The sequence below is a fragment of the Hyla sarda genome, chromosome 6 (genome assembly GCF_029499605.1).
Source record: "Hyla sarda isolate aHylSar1 chromosome 6, aHylSar1.hap1, whole genome shotgun sequence".
Taxonomy (NCBI): Eukaryota; Metazoa; Chordata; class Amphibia; order Anura; family Hylidae; genus Hyla; species Hyla sarda.
Genome location: NC_079194.1, coordinates 237,448,536 through 237,471,995, shown reverse-complemented (window position 1 = coordinate 237,471,995; position 23,460 = coordinate 237,448,536). Strand labels below are relative to the sequence as shown.

The window sequence follows — 23,460 nt, the reverse complement described above, 5'->3', positions numbered from 1 at the left end:
TTATTGCTCTTATCTATTTTCCAAAATGGAGTCATCCACAGATTTTTTTTTATCATGGGAGAATATCTGGGTGTGTATAGATGTAAGTAATAAACATAGTAGAAGATATAAAGTGTAACACTGTGATATATAGTGTTATTTTGGCGGACAATATACAAAATGTAGTGGTCATAATACAGAACACTAGTGAATTTTCTTTAAGTGACAATATGTCAACATATATAACAGTTCAATTTTGTTATATACGGTATGTTTCATGTTCCAGATACTTTGCATGGGCCCAGAAAAGGATTTCAAGCTGTTATTCCAAGTATTGAAGCCATGGAGCCATTGGAGCTTTGGAAAAAAAAAATTGAAAAAGACAATTTTTTTTCCAATTAATTTTTTTTGTTTCCAAGCCTTTTCATCTCTAACTGTTGTTGACAAAATCCTTGTTTGGTTGAAGCGTAACTGCAGCATTGCTCCTCGCCCAGCGAGTACTGAGAGACACGTCTTTCCCTAGCAGTGTATGGGGACAGATGCGTCACTCAAACCTGTCCGGCTTGGAGCAGTCATCAGGTACCACCCCGGTAGCGGAGGCATTTTTAAACTGTGACTACTTTGAAAAGCCCGTGCATATCAGAGTTTTTCTTGGAATCATGATGCCTGTACCATTTTTGGCCAGCATGAAACGAATGACATGTTCCCTTTAGTGTAGGAACACTTCAGGTATTAGCAGACAAATAATATAATCTATAAATTATATCTGGTGGGGGGTGGTCTGTAACAAGAACATAAGTGAATATCACAAACTTTGTATTTTACTAGAGAAAAACGTATTTTTCACCACTAAACAGGGTGAGAGGTGAGTGGTTGGAAAGTGAGAGGAAGAGAGAGACACATAGAAGCTGCTGAAGGCTGTAGTAAGTGTCATTACATTTCTCACTACTGGTCTATAATGTCCTTCATGCTGCTGTTGCTACTATAGAAATATAGGGGAGCAAGATCCCCAGTTCTGTGTGTATGTAGTGTATGGGAGACACCATTGCTGCTTGTTTCCACTCACTGGCTTAGGGCAACTTAAAATTAGATATAAAGCTGGGAAAACTGGTGAAAATTTCCATATACAACTAATATAGTGGTTAGATATGATACTGCCTCTTATCTATTTACATCAGCTTAACCTAAAAAGTTATTTGAAACCACTGGTACACTTTATGTTTGTTGGAAAATGTATGTAAAAAAAATCTGATCAAGACTAAGAGTGTTCCTTTAAAGTGTAACTCTCATTAAAGGGGTACTCCGGTGAAAACCTTTTTTCTTTTAAATCAACTGGTGGCAGAAAGTTAAACATTTTTGTAAATTACTTCTATTAAAAAATCTTAATTCTTCCAGTACTTATCAGCTGCTGAATACTACAGAGGAAATTCCTTTTCTTTTTGGAACACTGATGACATCACGAGCACAGTGCTCCCTGCTGACATCTCTGTCCATTTTAGCAACCATGCATAGCAGGTGTATACTAATGGTGGCTCAGTGGTTAGCACTGCTGCCTTGCAGTGCTGGGGACTTGGGTTCAAATCCCACTAAGGACAACAATAACTAAAGTGTTATTATTATTATAATAACATCAGCAGAGAGAACTGTGCTCGTGATGTCATCAAAGAGCATTCAAAAAAGAAAATAATTTCCTCTGTAGTATTCAGCAGCTAATAAGTACAGGAAGGATTAAGATTTTTTAATAGAAGTTATTTACAAATATGTTTAACTTTCTGCCACCAGTTGATTTAAAAGAGAAAAGGTTTTCACCGGAGTACCCCTGTAAAACTATGTTTTGCTATTGCACTCCTTATGGTAAATAAAAACTATTTCTAATATACTTTGTTTAAAAAAAAAATGAAGTTTTCTATGTTTCTACACACCCCCCTCAGCACTCCAGGCTGCACTTCCTGTGTTTGGACTTCGGTCCTAAGTCTGTGTATAAGATAGGAAGAAAATGTGCTCTTGAGTTTTTTTAAGCACAAATAAAACATAGAAAACTTTATTTTTTTTAAACAAAGTATATTAGAAATATTTTTTATTTACCATAAGGAATGTAATAGCAAAAATTTATTTTAATGAGAGTTACGATTTAACTTTTAAATGTGACTGTATTATATAATCTTCTAGATTTTCTTTATTGTAATGCTGGATTGGGTATACTGGATTATGTATGATATACTGTAATATTGTAGTAATAATGATAAGAATAGTCATATATACAAATTTTTCATTAACACCATTATCACAATTGGCTTGCCTTCTTTCTGAACTAGTTAATGTATATTAAATGCATGTACATGTGAAGAGTCTTGTAGAAAAATATAAACTGCAGACATGAAATCTGTGAAAAATATTAGTGTGCCGCTGTTTCGGAAAAAGTAAAGGACAAGAGGGCATTTTTTAAAACATTTTAAACACTTTTTTAATAATTGTCCAGGATTAAAAATTTTGGAGAAACAGCGCCATGCTTTATCTGGAAATTCAGCTTAAAGGGGTACTCCGCCGCACACATCTTATCCCCTATCCAAAGTATAGATAGCAGGGTCCTGCCACTGGGGACCCCCGCGATCTCCGTGCCAGCACCCATGTCATTCAGGTCACGGAGCAAACTGCGCTCTGTGCCCGTTGACTGGCGATGCAGGCCGCCACGCCCCCTCCATTCAAGTCTATGGGAGGAGACGTGAAGGCTCTGTACTAGCAGTCACGACCCCTCCCATAGACATGAATGGAGGGGGGCGTGGTGTGACGTCACAAACACGGAAGCTGCAAGCTTCCGTCTTCTGGACGCTGCAGCTGCTGGCCCAGAGATCGCAGGGGTCCCCAGCGTAGGGACCCCCGCGATCTAACATCTTATCCCGTATCCTTTGGATAGGGGGTGAGATGTGTGCGGCAGAATACCCCTTTAAGATGGCCATACATTTCAGATAGCTGGCAGGTGAATGCTCATTCAGCCAACAATGTTTTTTTTTTTTTTTTACCTCTCTGTAAACCCATGCACACTTGTCTGAATGGGGAGAAGGGAAGAATCTAACATGTCCTACAGTTCTTTCCCCTTACAAGTGCCATCAGGGGAAAGTTTGGAGGCCATCAAACACTCAAGATGGTAGTCAGATCAGCTGACTAATTTGTATGGCCAGCTTTAGCCGCATTAACTTGAAAGGTGATTTGATGCAATACCAGACAAAGGGTATGCAAAACAGTGGCACTCTTTTAGTGAAGAAAAATATATCCTATTGCCTGATCCTGGAGAGTGCCTTTAATTACAATCTTACCAATATTTAGCCAAAGGTTATCAGATATAACAAATATATTTAAGAAAATACAATTTTACATATCGATTCGAGTTCATAAAGTGAAGTATTTAGAGAGTTTCCTTTGCTAGTATTGCATTGCCTACAAGTAGCCCATTCTGTTAACCTTACCTTACAATATAAAAATATCCGGACATACTTTGCATGCATACAGTCAACTAGAACTTGCTCATTTACATATATTTACATGTAATTAAATCCAACCCATTTGCTATCTGACAGCTCCCTATCCAAGACTTTACAGGTTTATAAAAAAAAGGTGCTTAGTCAGACCAAGTTTCACTGTCTGACATCACTGTAAAATAGGAACAAATGGCATTGGAAGTTCCTCTACCACATCAAGTATAATTGTGACCAAACTGCCATCTTAAAAAAAAATTGTCTGCTATTTATTTTAATTTTTTTAAATGGCCAAGCTGGAGAAAAAAAAAGTTTTAAAGGGAATCTGTCATCAGTATCACCCGCACTTACCTGTTGGTACAGTGTCATAGTGCAGGTGACACTGATGAAAAGCATACTTACCCATCTTCTGTCTTTGGTTTCATTCTCCTGACATCCCCGATCATCTGGATATGGTAAAGAGGAGCTTGGAGTACAGGGAGGCATTCCCAACTACCCCCTGTGCTGAGCCTGCTGTGCTGCAGAATGGAGCTCCACTAAGCAGCATAATGGCTGTGGCCATGGCTATCGCACATGGGGAGGAGAGCCATTATGCTGCAGAGTGGAACTCCATTCTGCAGCACAGCAGACTTAGCAAAGCAGGAGGAAAATGACAATGAAAGAGCCAGCATGCACAGATGCTAAAACACAGAAGTCACCCTGCACAGGGGGCTTAGGACAGCCCCTCGTGCTCCAAGCGTTTTATTACCATATACAGAAGACCGGTATCATAGAAGGATATAGCCACTGATAGAAGATCATGAGTATGGTAGTCATCGGTGTCACCTGCTCTATAACCCTGTACTAACAGATTAGTCAGGTGCAGCTACCGTTTTAGCTATGCCAATCCCTGAGGCTTACCACTTCCTTGTTGCTTTCCAAACATATGGAAATGCTGCACAGCCAGTCACAAGCTACAGCAGTGACTCACTTCAGTCAGTGATTGGCTGAGCAGGCTCTTCCTTCTGCCTAGACAGGAACCAGATTATAGTGAGCAGCAGGGACTAAGCATTGATGGTACCACAGAACCAGGGGATCAGGCAGTTGATTATTGCTTTTTTATGTTTTTTTTTTCTCCATGCCATAAAATTCCTTAAGTGTCTCCTCTTTTTAGCACCATGTCATTTTAGGTCTAGCATCTCATCCCTACACACAGCAGATGCCCACTCTGACAATGGTACCAGCGATGATGCACTTCATTCAGTGATTGGCTGAGCAGACACTGCCATGGGTTGAGTCAGAGACTAAGAAAATGTGGCACTTTACTGCCAGATTAATATCATTTAAAGTGTAACTAAAGTGTTTGTCTCCCATCTGTTCTAGAAAGATTGGTCCCGAGAGATGCAGCTCGTGCTGGGTGGTAAAGTTGCCTCGGCTACTATATGATGCCCACCCGGTTGTATGCACAAGACCTTTTCTGATAAGCGGGGCTGGTGCTCTATACTTGCTAGACATCAAACGATTGCCTCAGGAACTGTAACGCCCAGAGGACCTTGCGTCTCTCGGCACTGATCTGAACAGGTAGGAGACAAATGTTGGAGTTATACTTAAACTTTGCTTTTCTGCTATCTGAGGCAATAAATAAAATGGTGCCCCCCTGCTCCCATTGAGAATCATAAGAAAGGTTTGCATGCAGAAAATCAGCAATGTATATATAACAGTTCCAGCAAAATGTACAAAGTGTCAAACAGTTACCCATTACTGCATTCCCAGTCATGACTGCCTTGCATTCTACATTTGTGTCTAGTCATTGCTTGCAGGTCATAGGATGAATGGTGTGATGTGTAGACGGTGTGATGTACAGCCACTCCCTGGAACATGCCACTCCTAAGGGATTCTGCAACATGCCCTCTGAGGGGAGATACTCATCTCGCCTCATGGCAGATACTGTCCTGCTCTGTGGCTATACTAGAGATTTAGAGCTTTGTATTTATAAATCTAAGCTTTATTTCTATAAAGATATATTATTTAAGATCTATTAAATAAATCTTTGCAGAACTATTTTTTACTTTAAATTAAAATAGCAAGATAGTGTTCAAGAGTCTACATTCACTTTTATTTTTATGGCAAATAACAACCATTATGGTGGAATTCATGGATCCACAATAGCTAACACTTCAGAATAAACCTATAGCAAGTTATACAAATTCAATTGGTTACTTCCTATACCTGGTGGTCATTTTTGGAGACTGGAGGAGTACAATGAAAACCTCCCATGTGTTAGAAGTAGAAAAACAAGCACTCCATAACATTGTTAAGCCCCAGTGTGAGGTAAAAAACAAATGATTGCTCACCCTGGGTGGTTGTGTAGCTTCATACACAACAATGATGATAGCATACAAATAGTAGGTTGTCTGCTGCCCTCCGGTCACTGGTATATGCAATGGACAGGGATGGCTTTGAGGAGGGACCCAGCTCAAACAGCGCCGAGCGACCACGACAAGGTATGGAGGATAAAAGAGGAGTTTATTGACCAAGATGCAACGTGTTTCACTGCGCTTGCGCAGCTTCCTCAGGCATGGCAAAGGAGGTTACAACTAGAGGTGCACCGAAATGGAAATTTCAGAACCGAAACGAAACCGAAATAAAAAAAAAATGTCCGGCCGAAACCGATACCGAAAATGACTTCTCCCCGTCTTCTGGTAAAATGCAGCGCTCCGCTCATTAGATTAGATTCCCCCACATTAGATTGCCAGCTCCCCCACATTAGGTCGGGAGCTCCCCCACAATAGTAGGCAGCTCCCCCACAATAGTAGGCAGCTCCCCCACAACAGTAGGCAGGTTCCCAAATTAGGTCAGCATTTCCCCCACAATAGTAGGCAGGTTCCCCACAATAGTAGGCAGCTCCCCCCAACAATAGTAGGCAGTTCCCACACAATATTAGGCAGCTCCCCCCAACAATATTAGGCAGCTCCCCCCACATTTGTAGGCAGCTCTCCCCCCCCCCTCCAAAATATCAGGCAGCTCCCCCCAACAATATTAGGCAGCTCCCCCCACATTTGTAGGCAGCTCCCCCCCCAACAATATTAGGCAGCTCCCCCCAACAATATTAGGCAGCTCCCCCCAACAATATTAGGCAGCTCCCCCCCCCCATAATATCAGGCAGCCCCCCCCCCCCACAATATTAGGCAGCTCCCCCCACATTAGGTCAGCAGTTCCCCCACAATAGTAGGCAGGTTCCTCACATTAGGTCAGCATTTCCCCCACAATAGTAGGCAGCTCCCCCAACAATAGTAGGCAGTTCCCACACAATATTAGGCAGCTCCCCCCAATAATATTAGGCAGCTCCCCCCACATTTGTAGGCAGCTCCCCCCCGCCCCACAATATCAGGCAGCTCCCCCCAACAATATTAGGCAGCTCCCCCCACACAATATCAGGCAGCTCCCCCCAACAATATTAGGCAGCTCCCCCCACACAATATCAGGCAGCTCCCCCCAACAATATTAGGCAGCTCCCCCCACAATATTAGGCAGCTCCCCCCAACAATATTAGGCAGCTCCCCCATACAATATTAGGCAGCTCCCCTCAACAATATTAGGCAGCTCCCCCCCCCCCCACAATATCAGGCAGCTCCCCCCCCCCACACACAATATCAGGCAGCTTCTCCCCCCCCCCCCCACAATATCAGGCAGCTCCCCCCCCCCACAATATCAGGCAGCTTCTCCCCCCCCCCCCACAATATCAGGCAGCTCCCCCCCCCCCCACAATATTAGGCAGCTCCCCCCCCCCACACAATATTAGGCAGCTCCCCCCACACACACACACACATTTTTAGGCAGCTCCCCCCCACATTAGGTCAGCAGTTCCCCCACCCCACAGACATACAGCTTCCAGCCATATTCAGTGTATGGCTGGAGGCTGTATGTCTGTACTGCTGCCCCCACAGTGTTCCGGTGTCACATCTACTGCTATGGCCCATGGACCATAGCAGTAGGTGCTGGTGCCGGGACCGGAGGAGCGATGACCGGAACACTGAAGAAGATGACGCGGTCACTTACCAGGCCCCGGCCGGCGTGCGTTCTCCTGCGACGATCCTGCGGTCCTCCTGCGTCTCTATGGACTTTGCTGGTCCGGACATGCTGGGAGTTGTAGTTTCACAACAGCTGGAGGCCCCCTGGTTTTTAGTATACAGTATTAGTTTTTATATGCTCTGGTCGGCCCCCGCCTGCAGCCACACACAGGAGCCGGCCCGGGCACATAAAAAGAAGTATTCCTAATCCTATCCCGGAGAGCGCAACACCCCCCCCCCCCCCCCCCCCCCCCCAGATGTTGCGGCCGGCCCCCCCTGCACCCCCCACGAGTGCCTCTGCCACTGGCAGTGTTTGTAACTTGTGCTGTGGGCGGGCAGGGGAGGTGGGTCATTATCGGCAGATTTTTAGTTGTTTCGGCATTTTGCCGAAATAGCTATTTTCGTCTGATATGTATCGGCCGCCGATATATCGGTGCATCCCTAGTTACAACAGCATGTTTATAAAGGTAAGAATTAACCCCTTTAACAAGGCAGGAACCAGACACAAGACAAAAGGAGAAATTAACCCCCTGTGTGTCTAATATTACCCACATTGCGAGTTGCCACAGGCAGTGAAAAAATGCGAATCCTGAGGCAAATCGCAATGTGCAGTTTACACGAGAATTAACACCAATATATGAAGGTACAAAAATAAAATATAAAAATTATTACAAAGCATACATGTATTTTTATAAAATAAACATACATAAAAAATGATTATACAAAAATGTTTTAAGTCAGTAGACGTTAATAGTTTTCTTAATTATGAAGTGCCCTCTATCCTTCTTAGCTGAGGATCGTCCCCTACGGCCAATACCTGAGGATACGTAAAAACTGTACCTCAGATGCCGACTTTTACCATCAAGCGACCATTCTTAGGGGCCGCTTCTCAGCAGAGGGATATCAAGGAAACCTCCTTAGTAGAGCTTATCAAAAGGTTAAAAAAAACACTAAACAGACTGAGCTTGTTACTCCAAAAAAGAATGAGAATGAAGATCTAAATAATACCACTATTAATAATACCATCACAACAAAAGGAGAAAAAGATGATAACATTTATAAAAATAAAAAAAATACAAATAAAATTAAAGACCAAAATACATTTAAGTATAATTTTATCACCAATTATAATTGTGGAGCTACCAAGATTCGAAGTATTTTGCGGGGTAAATGGCCTATTATTTGCAGTGACCCTGTTTTAAAAGATATTGTGCCTGTGACCCCTGGAGTGACATTTTGGCGATTCAGAAATTTGCAAAGTTTAGTGGCCCCCGAATAGGTAAAAAAATAGCAATGATGAGATCCAAATTTCTTCTAAATCAACAATGATGGGTTGTTATCCCTGTAATAAGGTATGATGCTTATGCTGTCCCATGATTGGTACACCCAATACTGTGTTTGATTCTTTTTAAACTAACCCAACATTTTCTATTATTCATAGGGTGAGTTGTGATACTCAATTAGCGGTATATCTGTTGTGTTGTAGCTGTCGTTGGCAATACATGGGTCACGCAATTCAAACTGTGTGATCACGTATGTGCAAACACAGATCCAATATTAAAAACAACTACTTATTACATAGTGTATCACCTCATTTTTCTAGTGTACATAATAATGACATTAATGATTTACATCTTATCATTTTAGAAACTATCCCAGAAATAACTCCTAACCGTTATCAAAAACTAATTAACCGTGAATCCTATTGGATTTTTAAGCTTGCCACATTGACTCCCCAGGGGCTTAGTGAATCAATAGAGAATGTTTGGTGATTATTTACAGTATTGTGTGTGTATATATATATATATATATATATATATATATATATATACACACACACACACACACATTTTTCATGTTTTTGCTGCATGTGTTACATATATATTTTTATTTTTATATATTTTTTGTATAATAATTTTTTATGTATGTATATTTTATAAAAATACATGTATGCTTTGTAATAATTTTGTAATCATTTTTATATTTTATTTTTGTAACTTCATATATTGGTGTTAATACTCGTGTTAACTGCACATTGCGATTTGCCATGGGATTCGCATTTTGCGACTGCCCGTGGCAACTCGCAATGTGGATAATATTAGACACACAGGGGGTTAATTTCTCCTGTTGTCTTGTGTCTGGTTCCTGCCTTGTTAAAGAAGGGGTTAATTATTACCTTTATAAACATGCTGTTGTACCTCCTTTGTCATGCCTGAGGAAGCTGCGCAAGTGCAGTGAAACGCGTTGCATCTTGGTCAATAAAGTCCTCTTTTATTCTTCATACCTTGTCGTGGTGGGTCAGCGCCGTTTGAGCCGGGTCCCTTCTCGAAGCCATCCCTGTCCATTGCAACCTCCCATTTGGGCAGGGCAAAATCTCTAAGTGAATGCATCCCAACACGGATTTCAATAATGTATTTGTTCAGATGGATATTTATTATAGTAAAAGTAAGTACATTATTCCGTCAGTACATGTATTTATGGCTTTGGTCAAGGGTAGTTACTATCCCATTGGTGGACAGCTCTCCCCTAAGTGTTGTAGTTAGCGTAGCTATTATACCCCTGTGTCCATTAGATAGCTGTGGTTAATAACTGGCATTAATATAGCTTGTGCAGCAAAGCATATCATTGTTTGGCAATAACGCTTAAAAGCAATAATAATATATTTTGCTATACGCAGTCTGTCTTTATATAATCCCTGGAAACAATTTCACAAAACAAATCATAAACGCAGCAGGTGTCACCTGCTTGAAATATTACAAGTCATAGGAACGTGTTGGTGCCATGCACAATATCTACACAAAAGGTTCTGTATATTGATATGTTTACCAGTGTACATTTTGAGCAAATGCCCCTCTAGTCTTGTGTTCATTTGCACTCCTTGACAAATCAGGGCTCCCGACTTTCTTAATTTCTCCGTAACTGATGCCACATGGACACAGGTTTTCTTAGTGTAGCTAACATTTGGTTCCAGTGAGTCATGCCCATCCCACTAACTGATGGACCAATGATCACATGTCCAATATTCTCTGCCCTTCCATCATCACAGCATTCCGCCACTGTAATCCTCAACGATAGGTCCTAAAATGACAACAAAGCATTAGGTTTTAACTTGATGGAGACACCAAGCTTAAATGGGCACTGTCACCAATTTTTTTTTTATATATTCTAGTACTACTACAACATATCTCTAATATACTTTTATTTTATTTTTTTTCATGAAAATTGGGGGGGTTGCGGGGTGCGCGGCGGGAAGCGGGATGTGCGGCCATCAGTGTTCACCTATACAGTATGCCTCCAGTTGTTTCGCCATGACAACTCCCAGCATGCCCTGACAGCCAATAGATGTCAGGGCAAGCTGGGAGTTGCAGTGGGGAAACAGCTGGAGATACACTGAATAGGTGAACTAAGGGCAGAAGTGTGCCCCCCCAGCAGGCATCAGTGACGTTGTGCCTGCTGGGGAAGTCTGCCTGGTAGTGAGCACACTACCAGGCAGACAAAAGGCATTTTTAATATGTAAAAAAAAAAAAATTAAAGGCAGAGAGGGGGTTAGGGATAGATGGGCAATAGGCAGGGACAGAAGAAAAAAAAAAGGATGGTGGGAGCTACCCTTTAAAGGGTACCAGAAATTTCCTATTGCACCACTGTATCTAAAATATACAATGCTGAAATGCAGAACTCTGGCCCTAATTTATCAATCAGCCTGAAGCCCTCATTGTCAATTTTTTCCCCCATAGCTACCAATCACAGCTCAACTTTCCCCTTACAAGAACTTGTTAAGACATGAAAATTTAGCTGTGATTGGTTGTTATGGGAAAAAACCCGACAATTTGGATTTTAGGCAGATTGATAGATCTGGGCATCTGTGTACCAATGGTAACATATGGCAAACAAGCCTTCTATAGTCTGACCCTGCAATCATGTGTTAAGGTGCTAATACACTTAAAGGGGTTATCCAGGAAAAAACTTTTTTTTATATATCAACTGGCTCCAGAAAGTTAGACAGATTTGTAAATTACTTCTATTAAAAAAATATTAATCCTTTCAGTACTTATGAGTTGGTAAAGTTGAGTTGTTCTTTTCTGTCTAAGTGCTCTCTGATGACACGTGTCTTGGGAACCGCCCAGTTTAGAAGAAAATCCCCATAGCAAACCTCTTCCACACTGTAGGCCAATTGTCCACTACGCTACTCTTTTTCTTTCACGCTTTTTAACATAGGTGAGTTCATATAAACATGCATAATCTTTGCAATTTTAGTGGCTATAAGGCTATCAACATGCCCAATCCTTCTTTCCTGTGACATTTGCTCTTAGTGGAGACGCAGGAGACCCCTATAACCTTTTCCTGCTGAAATTGGTGGGTTTAAACAATGTGTATGGCTTGTTTTTATTGTTGGCCTATAGAATGTAGAAGAGGGAGGGATAATGTAAAATAGTATATGGCTGAAAGATGTTAGTCTGTAACTATATGAATACATAGATCTGCACAAATGCTGTATTGACAATATAGTAAAATTAAGAATATTTGGAAAGTTGCTTCATTGCTGTATTCCAGAAAAACTGTTCCAGAAAAACACATATGCCTTAGGCCTGGGCTACATGAGACTTTTTGCAGCATTCCCAATTGATTTTAACTATAGACCAAATAAATACTGTCACTCCAAAAAATCTCCATGTAGCCCAGGCCAAAGAAGAAAGATAAGTCCTACCTGCTTCGAATTGAAAATCATTATTGTGGTTCATGAACCTAGAAACGGTACATAGCATAGAGAAAGGCATATGGCTCATTGAACTCCATATCAATCTGTATGACTACAATGATTCTTTTCAGAGATGCTCATGGGCTGACAGGGATCACGTCATACACAAAAGTTAAAAGGAGATTTTTTTGCAGCAGGTTCTTTCGCTAGCCTATATAAATGGGTCCCAAAAGAGGATACCAAGAGTGGGGACTCATAGGAAGTAAGGAATTCATAGCAGAATACCATGCTGTAAGATATATATTGCCCAGAATAGGAAATATGGACAGGAATTTCCCAATCTCTTTAGGATTACTGTTGGCTAAACACCTATTTGGTTGAGGGCAGCCATGCCCAACTCCATTGTGTGTGCACACATATTTCTGTAGGAACAGGGGGGTAAGTGATCTGTGTCTATGATACTCTATGTCCGACCCTCTATAGTTACTGACCAACTTTCTGTCCTATCTTTTTAATTTTCTCTATTTAATTTCGCTAAATTCTTGGAGCTTCCTAAATTTGATCCGCTTTTCATTTAAAAGAGATAAATACCCTGAAAACAAGAGCCCCTATATGGGAGATACAGTCACTGGACTGTACCATTCAAATGAATTTGTACTATCTTTACCCCATGACTTGATCAAAAAACATGGCCCTGGTGCTGGCTACCATGGAAATACTTATTTGCATCTGTGGAGACATTAACTAAAGCATATAGGAATCTTTGGCACTGTAGATAGTACACTGGACCACTGACCACTTGCTTTCTAATAGGGGTACCTCTGAAAAGTAAAGGACCTACTGCAAGCCTGTGACCTACAATAACCCTGCTGCACTGGGAATGGCTAGTCCCCTAACATATAGACGACAAGCTGTCTCTCCCACCTACTCTCTCCTTGTAGACTGTAAGCCCTCATGGGCAGGGCCCTCTCTACCTGTAGATCAGTCTGTCATTTACTCTGTGTCACTTTTATTGTACTTGCTTTGTGTTACGTATTTTAAAGGGGTTCCCCGCCGCTGGGGGATCATGCACGCGGAACCCCGTTTGTAATCAGTCCACGGATCGTGTTCGCTCCGGGACTGATTACCGGCGACTACAGGGCGGGCGACGTGACTGATTACAAACGGGGTGCCGCGTGCATGATCCCAGGGGTCCCCAGCGGCGGGACTCCCGCGATTAGGCATCTTATCCCCTATCCTTTGGATAGGGGATAAGATGTTTAAGCACTGGAGAACCCCTTTAACCTTTATCATACGTACAGCTTCCTGGAACCAAGGCGCTATAAAAATAAATATTAATCCCCTAGAGCTCCCCCTATGTCGAGTCTCCTGGACAAGATTAGGGATATACGTAGAATGGAGCACATATCAGCCATTATTGATAATACCTTACATCTTTTTTATAAAATATGGAGGCCATGGGACCTCACTGATAACGCTTAACTTCCAAACCTCTTTTTCTTCTCCCTTGGGGAAGCTCTCGTGCACGGCCGTGCGGGCTTCTAATATCTTTACTGCTCTTACTCCTTATTCTTTTTCATTTGTCTCTTTCTTGTTTTTGTTCTTATTATTTGGCTTAGATTTTCCCTATATTGTTTTTTTTTTTTTTTTTCTATTTTTCTGTTATGCTTTAAGTATCCTCACCACACAGTAGACCAATGTTATGCCAGTACCGATTTTGCAAGTGCCTACTACTGATACAGTATATGCATCTTCATGTCTTTGAATTTAATCGACAGTGATGCAACATTGTTATGTAGGTCATATCCCTTTTGTTTTTTGTTGTTTTAATTTTACTCCTGTATTTTATACTTGAATATCTCTTGCTTTTCACTTTGTATGGAAAAAAATGTGAAAAAGCCTATAAATAAACAGTTAAAATATATATATATATATATATTATTAATAATAATAATAATAATCTGCACGTGTGTGCATTATTGGGAAAAATGGGATTGTGCCTAGTTTTATTTTAGTGTGCATGTGGATTATAAAAACAACAAGTAGGAAAGGATAAACCGCCATGTGTATATAATGCGCACAGTTCTGTTTGGGATTGGTATAGAAGAGAGGATGTGAGCGGATTTCTGTGTCCTGTTCCATTCACTCAGTATTCAGCATACAGACTCCTGCAGCCTTGTGCACAAGGTCGTTTTTCATTGCTCTATAAATGTCTTTCTTCTACTAATAACACTTAATCAGAAAACAATCTGTAATCTGACCCCAGATAAAACCAGGAGTTAGAGTGGATTCCCTCCTAACATAAAAAATAGGAAAAAAGATCGCCAGATAATAGAAATCTTCCAGATGACTTCGGGGGAAAAAAAATGTATCCATAGGTATAAACCTCCACACCCCCTCCCATAGACTTTGCATTGAGGGAGTGTGGCGTGACAACACGAGGGGCGTGGCAGTGACATCATGACCCCATTTCCCACACCCAGCGTTCTGGAAGAATGCTGGGTGCTGCACCGAGATCGTGTTTTTTTTTTGTGGTGGGACCCCCACGATCAGACATCTTATCCCCTATCCTTTGGATTGAGGATAAGATATCTAGGGGCGGAGTACCCCTTTAAAGAGCAAAAGGAAAATTCTTGAATATCTGGACCCAGGCGCAGGTGTACATGAATGTGATTTTCCTTAAAAAATTATTTTTGGTGGAGAAACTTTATTTAAGGACAGGAATATAATTTTACTCTGAAAAACTGAGTAATGCATTCACAGCCACGTCTGCTATTACATGTCCCCGCCAGCTGCCTTTTCACAGATTTGAATCCATTATGGCACAATTGCCATGACTCACCTGCAGGACTATGGCTGGTACAGAGAATATCATGGCTTCATTAAAAACCGGATTTCTGTCATCTCGCTTCACAGCCGTCTTTTTCTTGCTGATCTTTCTGCCTTCTTGCAGTAGGTACACTTTCACAAATGGGTCTATAAAATCAATGTAACAGGATGAGGGTAAACAATGTGCTTCTCTAACGTGGCATTAGTAGTGTTTAGTTAAATATATGAAGCTGCAGGAAACAGATACAATCCTGACATGAATCAACAGTTTCTTTTTCAATTTCAGCGAATGCACAAGTAAAACATTATCTAGAAAAGACATATGTACATATCAAACATAAAAAAAAAAAAGTTATGTAAGTCTATCCATCTGTTCAGGATACCTTTTGCATAGAGCAGATAGTGGTGAAAATGAGTATGGAGAATACCGAAAGGGTCACATGAACAATGGTCCCCCCCCCACCAGGTTCAACGGAATGTACAGTGTTTAGCTATTTCTGAGAATCTCATAGTGTGAATGGAGACGTTTTGTGCATGCCTAACCACCACTACATTCAAACTAAGGGGACATGGGATCACCATTCTCATGATCATGGGGTTTCCAGCAGTTTAACCCTCAAAATTCAAACACTCAGGGCCGGATTAACGTAGGGGTGGATGGAGCTGCCGCTCCAGGCCCCTACGTTAAAATAAACCCAGCGGTCAGCACAGGCGGCCCACAAAGGCCGCCGGTGACCGCTAGATTCAGGGGTACTCAACTGGCAGCCGCCAACAATGTGGACCACCCGCTGACAAAGCAAATGCGGTGCTCTCAACAACTCACCTGGCTCCAAATAAACTGAGCAGGGGCAGGGACGCTGCTGCTTTAAAATGTCCGAGCGTATGCATGCCCGACGTCACGGACGTGTCCCTACCCCAGCTGCTAAGCAGCAGAAGGAGATCCCGCCGCTGCCAAGAGCTGCTGCTTCTACAAGGTGCGGACACTATGGAGGTGGGGAAGGGCGGGTTTCGGCTGGGAAGGAAATGTGTAGTTTAGGATGGCAGAGGGGGGGGGGGGGTCACTGTAGGAGTGTGGAGAATGTCCGGGGGGGGGCTGTAGCTGTGTAGAGATTGAGGATGCTAAAGCCCCCCCATCCTCCACACTACTACAGCCCCGGAGCCCCGCTTGTCCTCAGTGTACGGAGCCCTGCTTGTCCTTAGTGTACGGAGCCTCGTTTGTCCTCAGTGTACAGATACCTGCTTGTCCTCAGTGTACAGAGCCCTGCTTGTCCTCAGTGTATGGCCTGCTTGTCCTCCGTGTACAGAGCCCTACTTGTCCTCAGTGTACAGAGCCCTGTGATTGTCCTCGGTGTACAGACCCCTGCTTGTCCTCGGTGTACAGACCCCTGCTTGTCCTCGGTGTACAGAGCCCTGCTTGTCCTCGGTGTACAGACCCCTGCTTGTCCTCGGTGTATAGACCCCTGCTTGTCCTCGGTGTACAGAGCCCCGCTTGTCCTCAGTGTACAGAGCCCCGCTTGTCCTCAGTGTACAGAGCCCCGCTTGTCCTCAGTGTACAGGGCCCCGCTTGTCCTCAGTGTACAGGGCCCTGCTTCTCCTCAGTGTACAGGGCCCTACTTGTCCTCAGTGTACAGAGCCCTGCTTGTCCTCAGTGCACAGAGCCCTGCTTGTCCTCAGTGTACAGAGCCCTGCTTGTCCTCACTTTACAGAGCCCTCCTTGTCCTCACTTTATGGAGCCCTCCTTGTCCTCATTGCTCAGACCCCTGCTTGTCCTCACTGCACAGAGCCCTGCTTGTCCTCAGTGTACAGAGCTCTGCTTGTCCTCACTGCTTGTCCTCACTTTACAGAGCCCTCCTTGACCTCAGTGTTCAGAGCCCTGCTTGTCCTCAGTGTAAAGAGCCCTGCTTGTCCTCAGTGTACAGCCTGCTTGTCCTCAGTGTACCGAGCCCTACTTGTCCTCAGTGTACAGAGCCCTCAGTGTACAGAGCCCTGCTTGTCCTCGGTGTACAGAGCCCTGCTTGTCCTCGGTGTACAGAGCCCTGCTTGTCCTCGGTGTACAGAGCCCTGCTTGTCCTCGGTGTACAGAGCCCTGCTTGTCCTCGGTGAACAGAGCCCTGCTTGTCCTCGGTGTACAGAGCCCTGCTTGTCCTCGGTGTACAGAGCCCTGCTTGTCCTCCGTTTAAAGAGCCCTGCTTGTCCTCAGTGTACGGCCTGCTTGTCCTCAGTGTACAGAGCCCTACTTGTCCTCAGTGTACAGAGCCCTCAGTGTACAGAGCCCTGCTTGTCCTCGGTGTACAGAGCCCTGCTTGTCCTCGGTGTACAGACCCCTGCTTGTCCTCGGTGTACAGAGCCCTGCTTGTCCTCGGTGTACAGACCCCTGCTTCTCCTCGGTGTATAGACCCCTGCTTCTCCTCAGTGTACAGAGCCCCGCTTGTCCTCAGTGTACAGAGCCCCACTTGTCCTCAGTGTACAGAGCCCCGCTTTTCCTCAGTGCACAGAGCCCTGCTTGTCCTCAGTGTACAGGGCCCTGCTTCTCCTCAGTGTACAGGGCCCTACTTGTCCTCAGTGTACAGAGCCCTGCTTGTCCTCAGTGCACAGAGCCCTGCTTGTCCTCAGTGTACAGAGCCCTGCTTGTCCTCACTTTACAGAGCCCTCCTTGTCCTCACTTTATGGAGCCCTCCTTGTCCTCATTGCTCAGACCCCTGCTTGTCCTCACTGCACAGAGCCCTGCTTGTCCTCAGTGTACAGAGCTCTGCTTGTCCTCACTGCTTGTCCTCACTTTACAGAGCCCTCCTTGACCTCAGTGTTCAGAGCCCTGCTTGTCCTCAGTGTAAAGAGCCCTGCTTGTCCTCAGTGTACGGCCTGCTTGTCCTCAGTGTACAGGACCCTACTTGTCCTAAGTGTACAGAGCCCTCAGTGTACAGAGCCCTGCTTGTCCTCGGTGTACAGAGCCCTGCTTGTCCTCGGTGTACAGAGCCCTGCTTGTCCTCGGTGTACAGAGCCCTGCTTGTCCTCGGTGTACAGAGCCCTGCTTGTCCTCGGTGTACAGAGCCCTGCTTGTCCTCGGTGTACAGAGCCCTGCTTGTCCTCGGTGTACAGAGCCCTGCTTGTCCTCGGTGTACAGAGCCCTGCTTGTCCTCGGTGTACAGAGTCCCGCTTGTCATCGGTGTACAGAGCCCCGCTTGTCCTCAGTGCACAGAGCCCCGCTTGTCCTCAGTGTACAGAGCTCTGCTTGTCCTCACTGCTTGTCCTCACTTTACAGAGCCCTCCTTGACCTCAGTGTTCAGAGCCCTGCTTGTCCTCAGTGTAAAGAGCCCTGCTTGTCCTCAGTGTACAGCCTGCTTGTCCTCAGTGTACCGAGCCCTACTTGTCCTCAGTGTACAGAGCCCTCAGTGTACAGAGCCCTGCTTGTCCTCGGTGTACAGAGCCCTGCTTGTCCTCGGTGTACAGAGCCCTGCTTGTCCTCGGTGTACAGAGCCCTGCTTGTCCTCGGTGTACAGAGCCCTGCTTGTCCTCGGTGAACAGAGCCCTGCTTGTCCTCGGTGTACAGAGCCCTGCTTGTCCTCGGTGTACAGAGCCCTGCTTGTCCTCCGTGTAAAGAGCCCTGCTTGTCCTCAGTGTACGGCCTGCTTGTCCTCAGTGTACAGAGCCCTACTTGTCCTCAGTGTACAGAGCCCTCAGTGTACAGAGCCCTGCTTGTCCTCGGTGTACAGAGCCCTGCTTGTCCTCGGTGTACAGACCCCTGCTTGTCCTCGGTGTACAGACCCCTGCTTGTCCTCGGTGTACAGAGCCCTGCTTGTCCTCGGTGTACAGACCCCTGCTTCTCCTCGGTGTATAGACCCCTGCTTCTCCTCAGTGTACAGAGCCCCGCTTGTCCTCAGTGTACAGAGCCCCACTTGTCCTCAGTGTACAGAGCCCCGCTTTTCCTCAGTGCACAGAGCCCTGCTTCTCCTCAGTGTACAGGGCCCTGCTTCTCCTCAGTGTACAGGGCCCTACTTGTCCTCAGTGTACAGAGCCCTGCTTGTCCTCAGTGCACAGAGCCCTGCTTCTCCTCAGTGTACAGAGCCCTGCTTGTCCTCACTTTACAGAGCCCTCCTTGTCCTCACTTTATGGAGCCCTCCTTGTCCTCATTGCTCAGACCCCTGCTTGTCCTCACTGCACAGAGCCCTGCTTGTCCTCAGTGTACAGAGCTCTGCTTGTCCTCAGTGTAAAGAGCCCTGCTTGTCCTCAGTGTACGGCCTGCTTGTCCTCACTTTACAGAGCCCTCCTTGACCTCAGTGTTCAGAGCCCTGCTTGTCCTCAGTGTAAAGAGCCCTGCTTGTCCTCAGTGTACGGCCTGCTTGTCCTCAGTGTACAGGACCCTACTTGTCCTAAGTGTACAGAGCCCTCAGTGTACAGAGCCCTGCTTGTCCTCGGTGTACAGAGCCCTGCTTGTCCTCGGTGTACAGAGCCCTGCTTGTCCTCGGTGTACAGAGCCCTGCTTGTCCTCGGTGTACAGAGCCCCGCTTGTCATCGGTGTACAGAGCCCCGCTTGTCCTCAGTGCACAGAGCCCCGCTTGTCCTCAGTGTACAGGGCCCTGCTTCTCCTCAGTGTACAGAGCCCTGCTTGTTCTCATTGTGCAGAGCCCTGCTTGTCCTCAGTGCACAGAGCCCTGCTTGTCCTCACTTTACAGAGCCCTGCTTGTCCTCACTTTACAGAGCCCTCCTTGTCCTAACTTTACGGAGCCCTCCTTGTCCTCATTGCTCAGACCCCTGCTTTTCCTCACTGCACAGAACCCTGCTTGTCCTCAGTGTACAGAGCTCTGCTTGTCCTCACTGCACAGTGCCCTGCTTGTCCTCACTTTACAGAGCCCTCCTTGTCCTCAGTGTACAGAGCCCTGCTTGTCCTCAGTGTACAGAGCCTTGGTTGTCCTCACTGTACAGAGCCCTGCTTGTCCTCAGTGCACAGAGCCCTGCTTGTCCTCAGTGTACATAGCCCTGCTTGTCCTCAATGTACAGAGCCCTGCTTGTCCTCAGTGTACAGAGCCCTGCTTGTCCTCAGTGTACAGAGCCCTCCCGAAGAAGTGCCCTGATCTCTCTGCCGGCCTTCTCAGGTCGACAGTTGCATTGACCCAAAACAGGGTAGCCTGGCCAGGTGGGTGGCTTATGAATTGTATATGGCACAGTCTGAGATATAAGTTATATGTTAAAGGCAGGTACATAAAGATCTATCCTTTTAATTTAATGTGCTTAAAACATGTGACGAATTCACTTTATTTGTGTTGAACAAAATTGCTTTGTGTTGCGTTTTTATTTTATATATTTCTGTAAAAAGGCCCATCAAAATCTTCAGCATCAGGCCCATTATGCTCTTAATCCGGCCCTGCAAACACTAATCACTTTTCCTGCTACTATGTAATAACTTCTGTCCATCTGGCCTGTCAGGGGGTCCAAGTGCTTAGCCCAGCGTGTGTAATAAACATAAGTAGCATTGTATAGCATTAAGTTCCATGTGCCCAAGGATAGTAAGTAGCAATGCATAGATCCTTACTGCTTACTGTAGAGATCAGGGTCTCCCATCAAAACAACAGGAGTCTCTGCTCCTCTAAAACATTTATGTGGCATCCTACACTAGAGGACCTTGTAAAGTATCTACTGAGCAGGAGGAATAAACTATATTCCACACAAAAAAATAATAATAATAATAATGCACCAGCAGGTAAGTTACAACTAAACACCACAAATACTACAAAGAGTATCACTAATACCCAAACTGTTCACCACCCTAAAACTTCACTTGTATTGATATATGTTAAAAGGTACAACTAAAGGAAGTTTAAAAATACCGGTGTCACCAGTCTAACTATAGTGAACGTGCATCACTGTAACATATTAGAGCTTCCGCTCTTAGAAGGTTCTGCAGCGGCGCAGAACATCTTCTTCCTTCTCCAAGAACGTTAACTCCTGCCGATCGCCACCCGAGGTGTTCGGCCAAGTTCCTGCAGGCTGCAGCCCGAGATCTCCTGTCTGACGCCACACGGAGGGGTGATACACCTTTTCCAAAAGTCCCCCAGGTAAGCACATATCACACTGGGGTAAAAGTGGGAATTATACCCACGGAATCACACGAGGCGCTGTCCTCTCCTTGTCTTCTCCTTTATTTTGCTCTTAGAAGGCAGCACTGACTGGCTCAAATCATATGTAATGTTGATGGCTGCAGTCCTTACAACAGAGTTAAAATATGCTTGGTGACAAAGGCTAATTAAAAGCTCAAACACATAGCCCTCCTGACATGTTTTGCTCCTCAGAGCTTCATCAGAGATCTGGACTAAAATTAGAAGAGAGAGCTTCATGGATACTTTTTCCAATAAATAAAGACACACATAACCTGGTTACTGACTGGTTCTTTGATTGCTATGAACCATGCAAACCACATTCAGAAGATCTCAGGACACATGTTAAAGGGGTTGTCCCATTAAGAAAACTAGGTCTAAACTGGTGCATTATATGAAATTAACATATTTCAAATATATATATATATATATATATATATATATATATATATATATATGAAAGCTCTCATAATATGTGCTGGTTTGGCGTAATGCTGTGTCTATGTCATGGCTGGCTTTCTATATTTGTAATAGTTGCACAAAACCAATCTGCACCTAAACCTGTTCACAACAGGCTCTGCATTTACATATACAGCATATCTATGGAAACATTTGATGTATGTATGTTTGTATTATGCAGCATGAATGTAGGCCTATGTATGGATATACTGTGGTGGTCTAAATCATAAATCTGCTCTTGAGACTAAATATAAATGTATTGGTGTTCAAGCAGAAAAAAAGCTGTCCATACATTTCCTATAGTTTTTAGTCAACAGCTCTTCCTGCTGACAACCCCAAACACATGCACACTTGTCTTGGTTTAACATGCAAGCGTTTTTAATGTAATGAGGGAAATAAGTCACTTCCAGATCCTTGTTTTCTTCGATATCTGCATCCAGAAGAGTTGCGACACCATCAAATACACATAGCCTGCTACAATCCACCAATTCAGCCAAGAAGGGTTTAGGGTGTCCAAAAAATGTTGAAAGGTCAAAAAACACACTGTTAAGAATATAAGGAAATAGTAGAATTTTGCAAATGTCTGCAGCAGATAAAATGTCTTCCAGGTCCAATCATAGTGTGTGTCATGTTGGACTTTACTCTCCATTGCGTCCCAACCTTCATACTGGGGTCCTAAGAGTTGAGAAAATATTTGCTTTTTCTCTCTGTTACGTGAGATAAAGATAAACGACTGCCCTGACACCGCTGTAATTCTTAGGAATACAAAGCTCCTTTGTGCTCATTGGTATTACCGAGGTGGCGTGTTAATATGCCAGGAGCAAAAACCATGAAATATTTGCTGACCCATCGTCTTCTGCAAGGTGATGAATACCCACGATTACCTTTCAATGAGGAGTTTGGGCAAGAATTATTCTTCAATACTTTAACACTAGGAGATCATTATTTTTATAACCACATAAAATTTTAGAACAAGACACAGCATCCACATACAAATATAACCCAAGTGATTTTACTGCCAGGGTTATACATCTTTACTAAAGTGCTGTAGATTCATGTATAAAAATTCTAAGAGCTCTTCTGGAATGTACAACCTTATGCGTATAAGCCTCAGCCACCTTTTATTCTAGCCTACACCCAAAAGACCCTTTTTTATGGTAATGAGACTCTTTACTGTTAGCATGCACCCAAAAGACCCTTTTTTATGGTAATGAGACTCTTTACTGTTAGCATGGATGCAAATGTCAGGCATAAAGTGATGATTGAGATCTCCAGAAAGGAAAACTGGTGGATTCACCGCTGGATCCACTACTTTTTAGAACAGGCATAGGCAACCTTCGGCACTGCAGATCCTCTGGACTACATATCCCATTATGCTTTAGCAGCATTTTGGCAGTAAGAGCATCGTGAGAGATGCAGTGCAAAACATCTGCAGTCCCGAAGGTTGCCTATGCCTGTTCTATAGGCCCCTGTTTTCATTGCACTGGCTGACAGACATGGAATTTTTGCCACCCTAGGCAAAAGCTAATTTTTCCGCCCCTTGACCATGCCATTGGCTCCTCCTGATGTATGGAGGCACGCGCGATGACAGGATGTTGGATGGACCTGACCTTAGTGATTTCCCGTCTGCCATGGCTGCGCTCCTCCAGCAGGCTGCAAAATGCTGATAATTATAGTAGGGTGGGGGTAGCGTGGCGAGTTTTGCTTGATGGGCGGGTGCTTCGGATACTTGCTAACTTTATTGCAGTAGGCACAGCGGCGCCCACATCTAGAGGGCCATCTAGACGGCTGCCTATTTTGCCTATATGCAGAGCCAGCCATGGACATAGTCATGAAACATGTTGGGTTCTATACTAAATAGGCAAACACAGAGCCTTGCCTGGGCA

General features: G+C 44.3%; 1 protein-coding gene across 1 annotated transcript in view; it reads right to left on the bottom strand.

Moving 5' to 3' along the window:
• Nucleotides 1-9,765: 9,765 nt before the first annotated feature.
• The window catches only part of SYT12 (synaptotagmin 12), a 114,425-nt gene continuing 100,730 nt past the window's right edge, over nucleotides 9,766-23,460 (bottom strand). The window contains exons 7-8 of the mRNA XM_056526715.1: nucleotides 15,040-15,173; nucleotides 9,766-10,579 (exon numbers count right to left, since the gene is read on the bottom strand). Of these exons, the coding sequence (XP_056382690.1) occupies nucleotides 10,406-10,579; nucleotides 15,040-15,173 (308 nt within the window). The 3' untranslated portion in view covers nucleotides 9,766-10,405. The remainder of the gene's footprint in view (nucleotides 10,580-15,039; nucleotides 15,174-23,460) is intronic.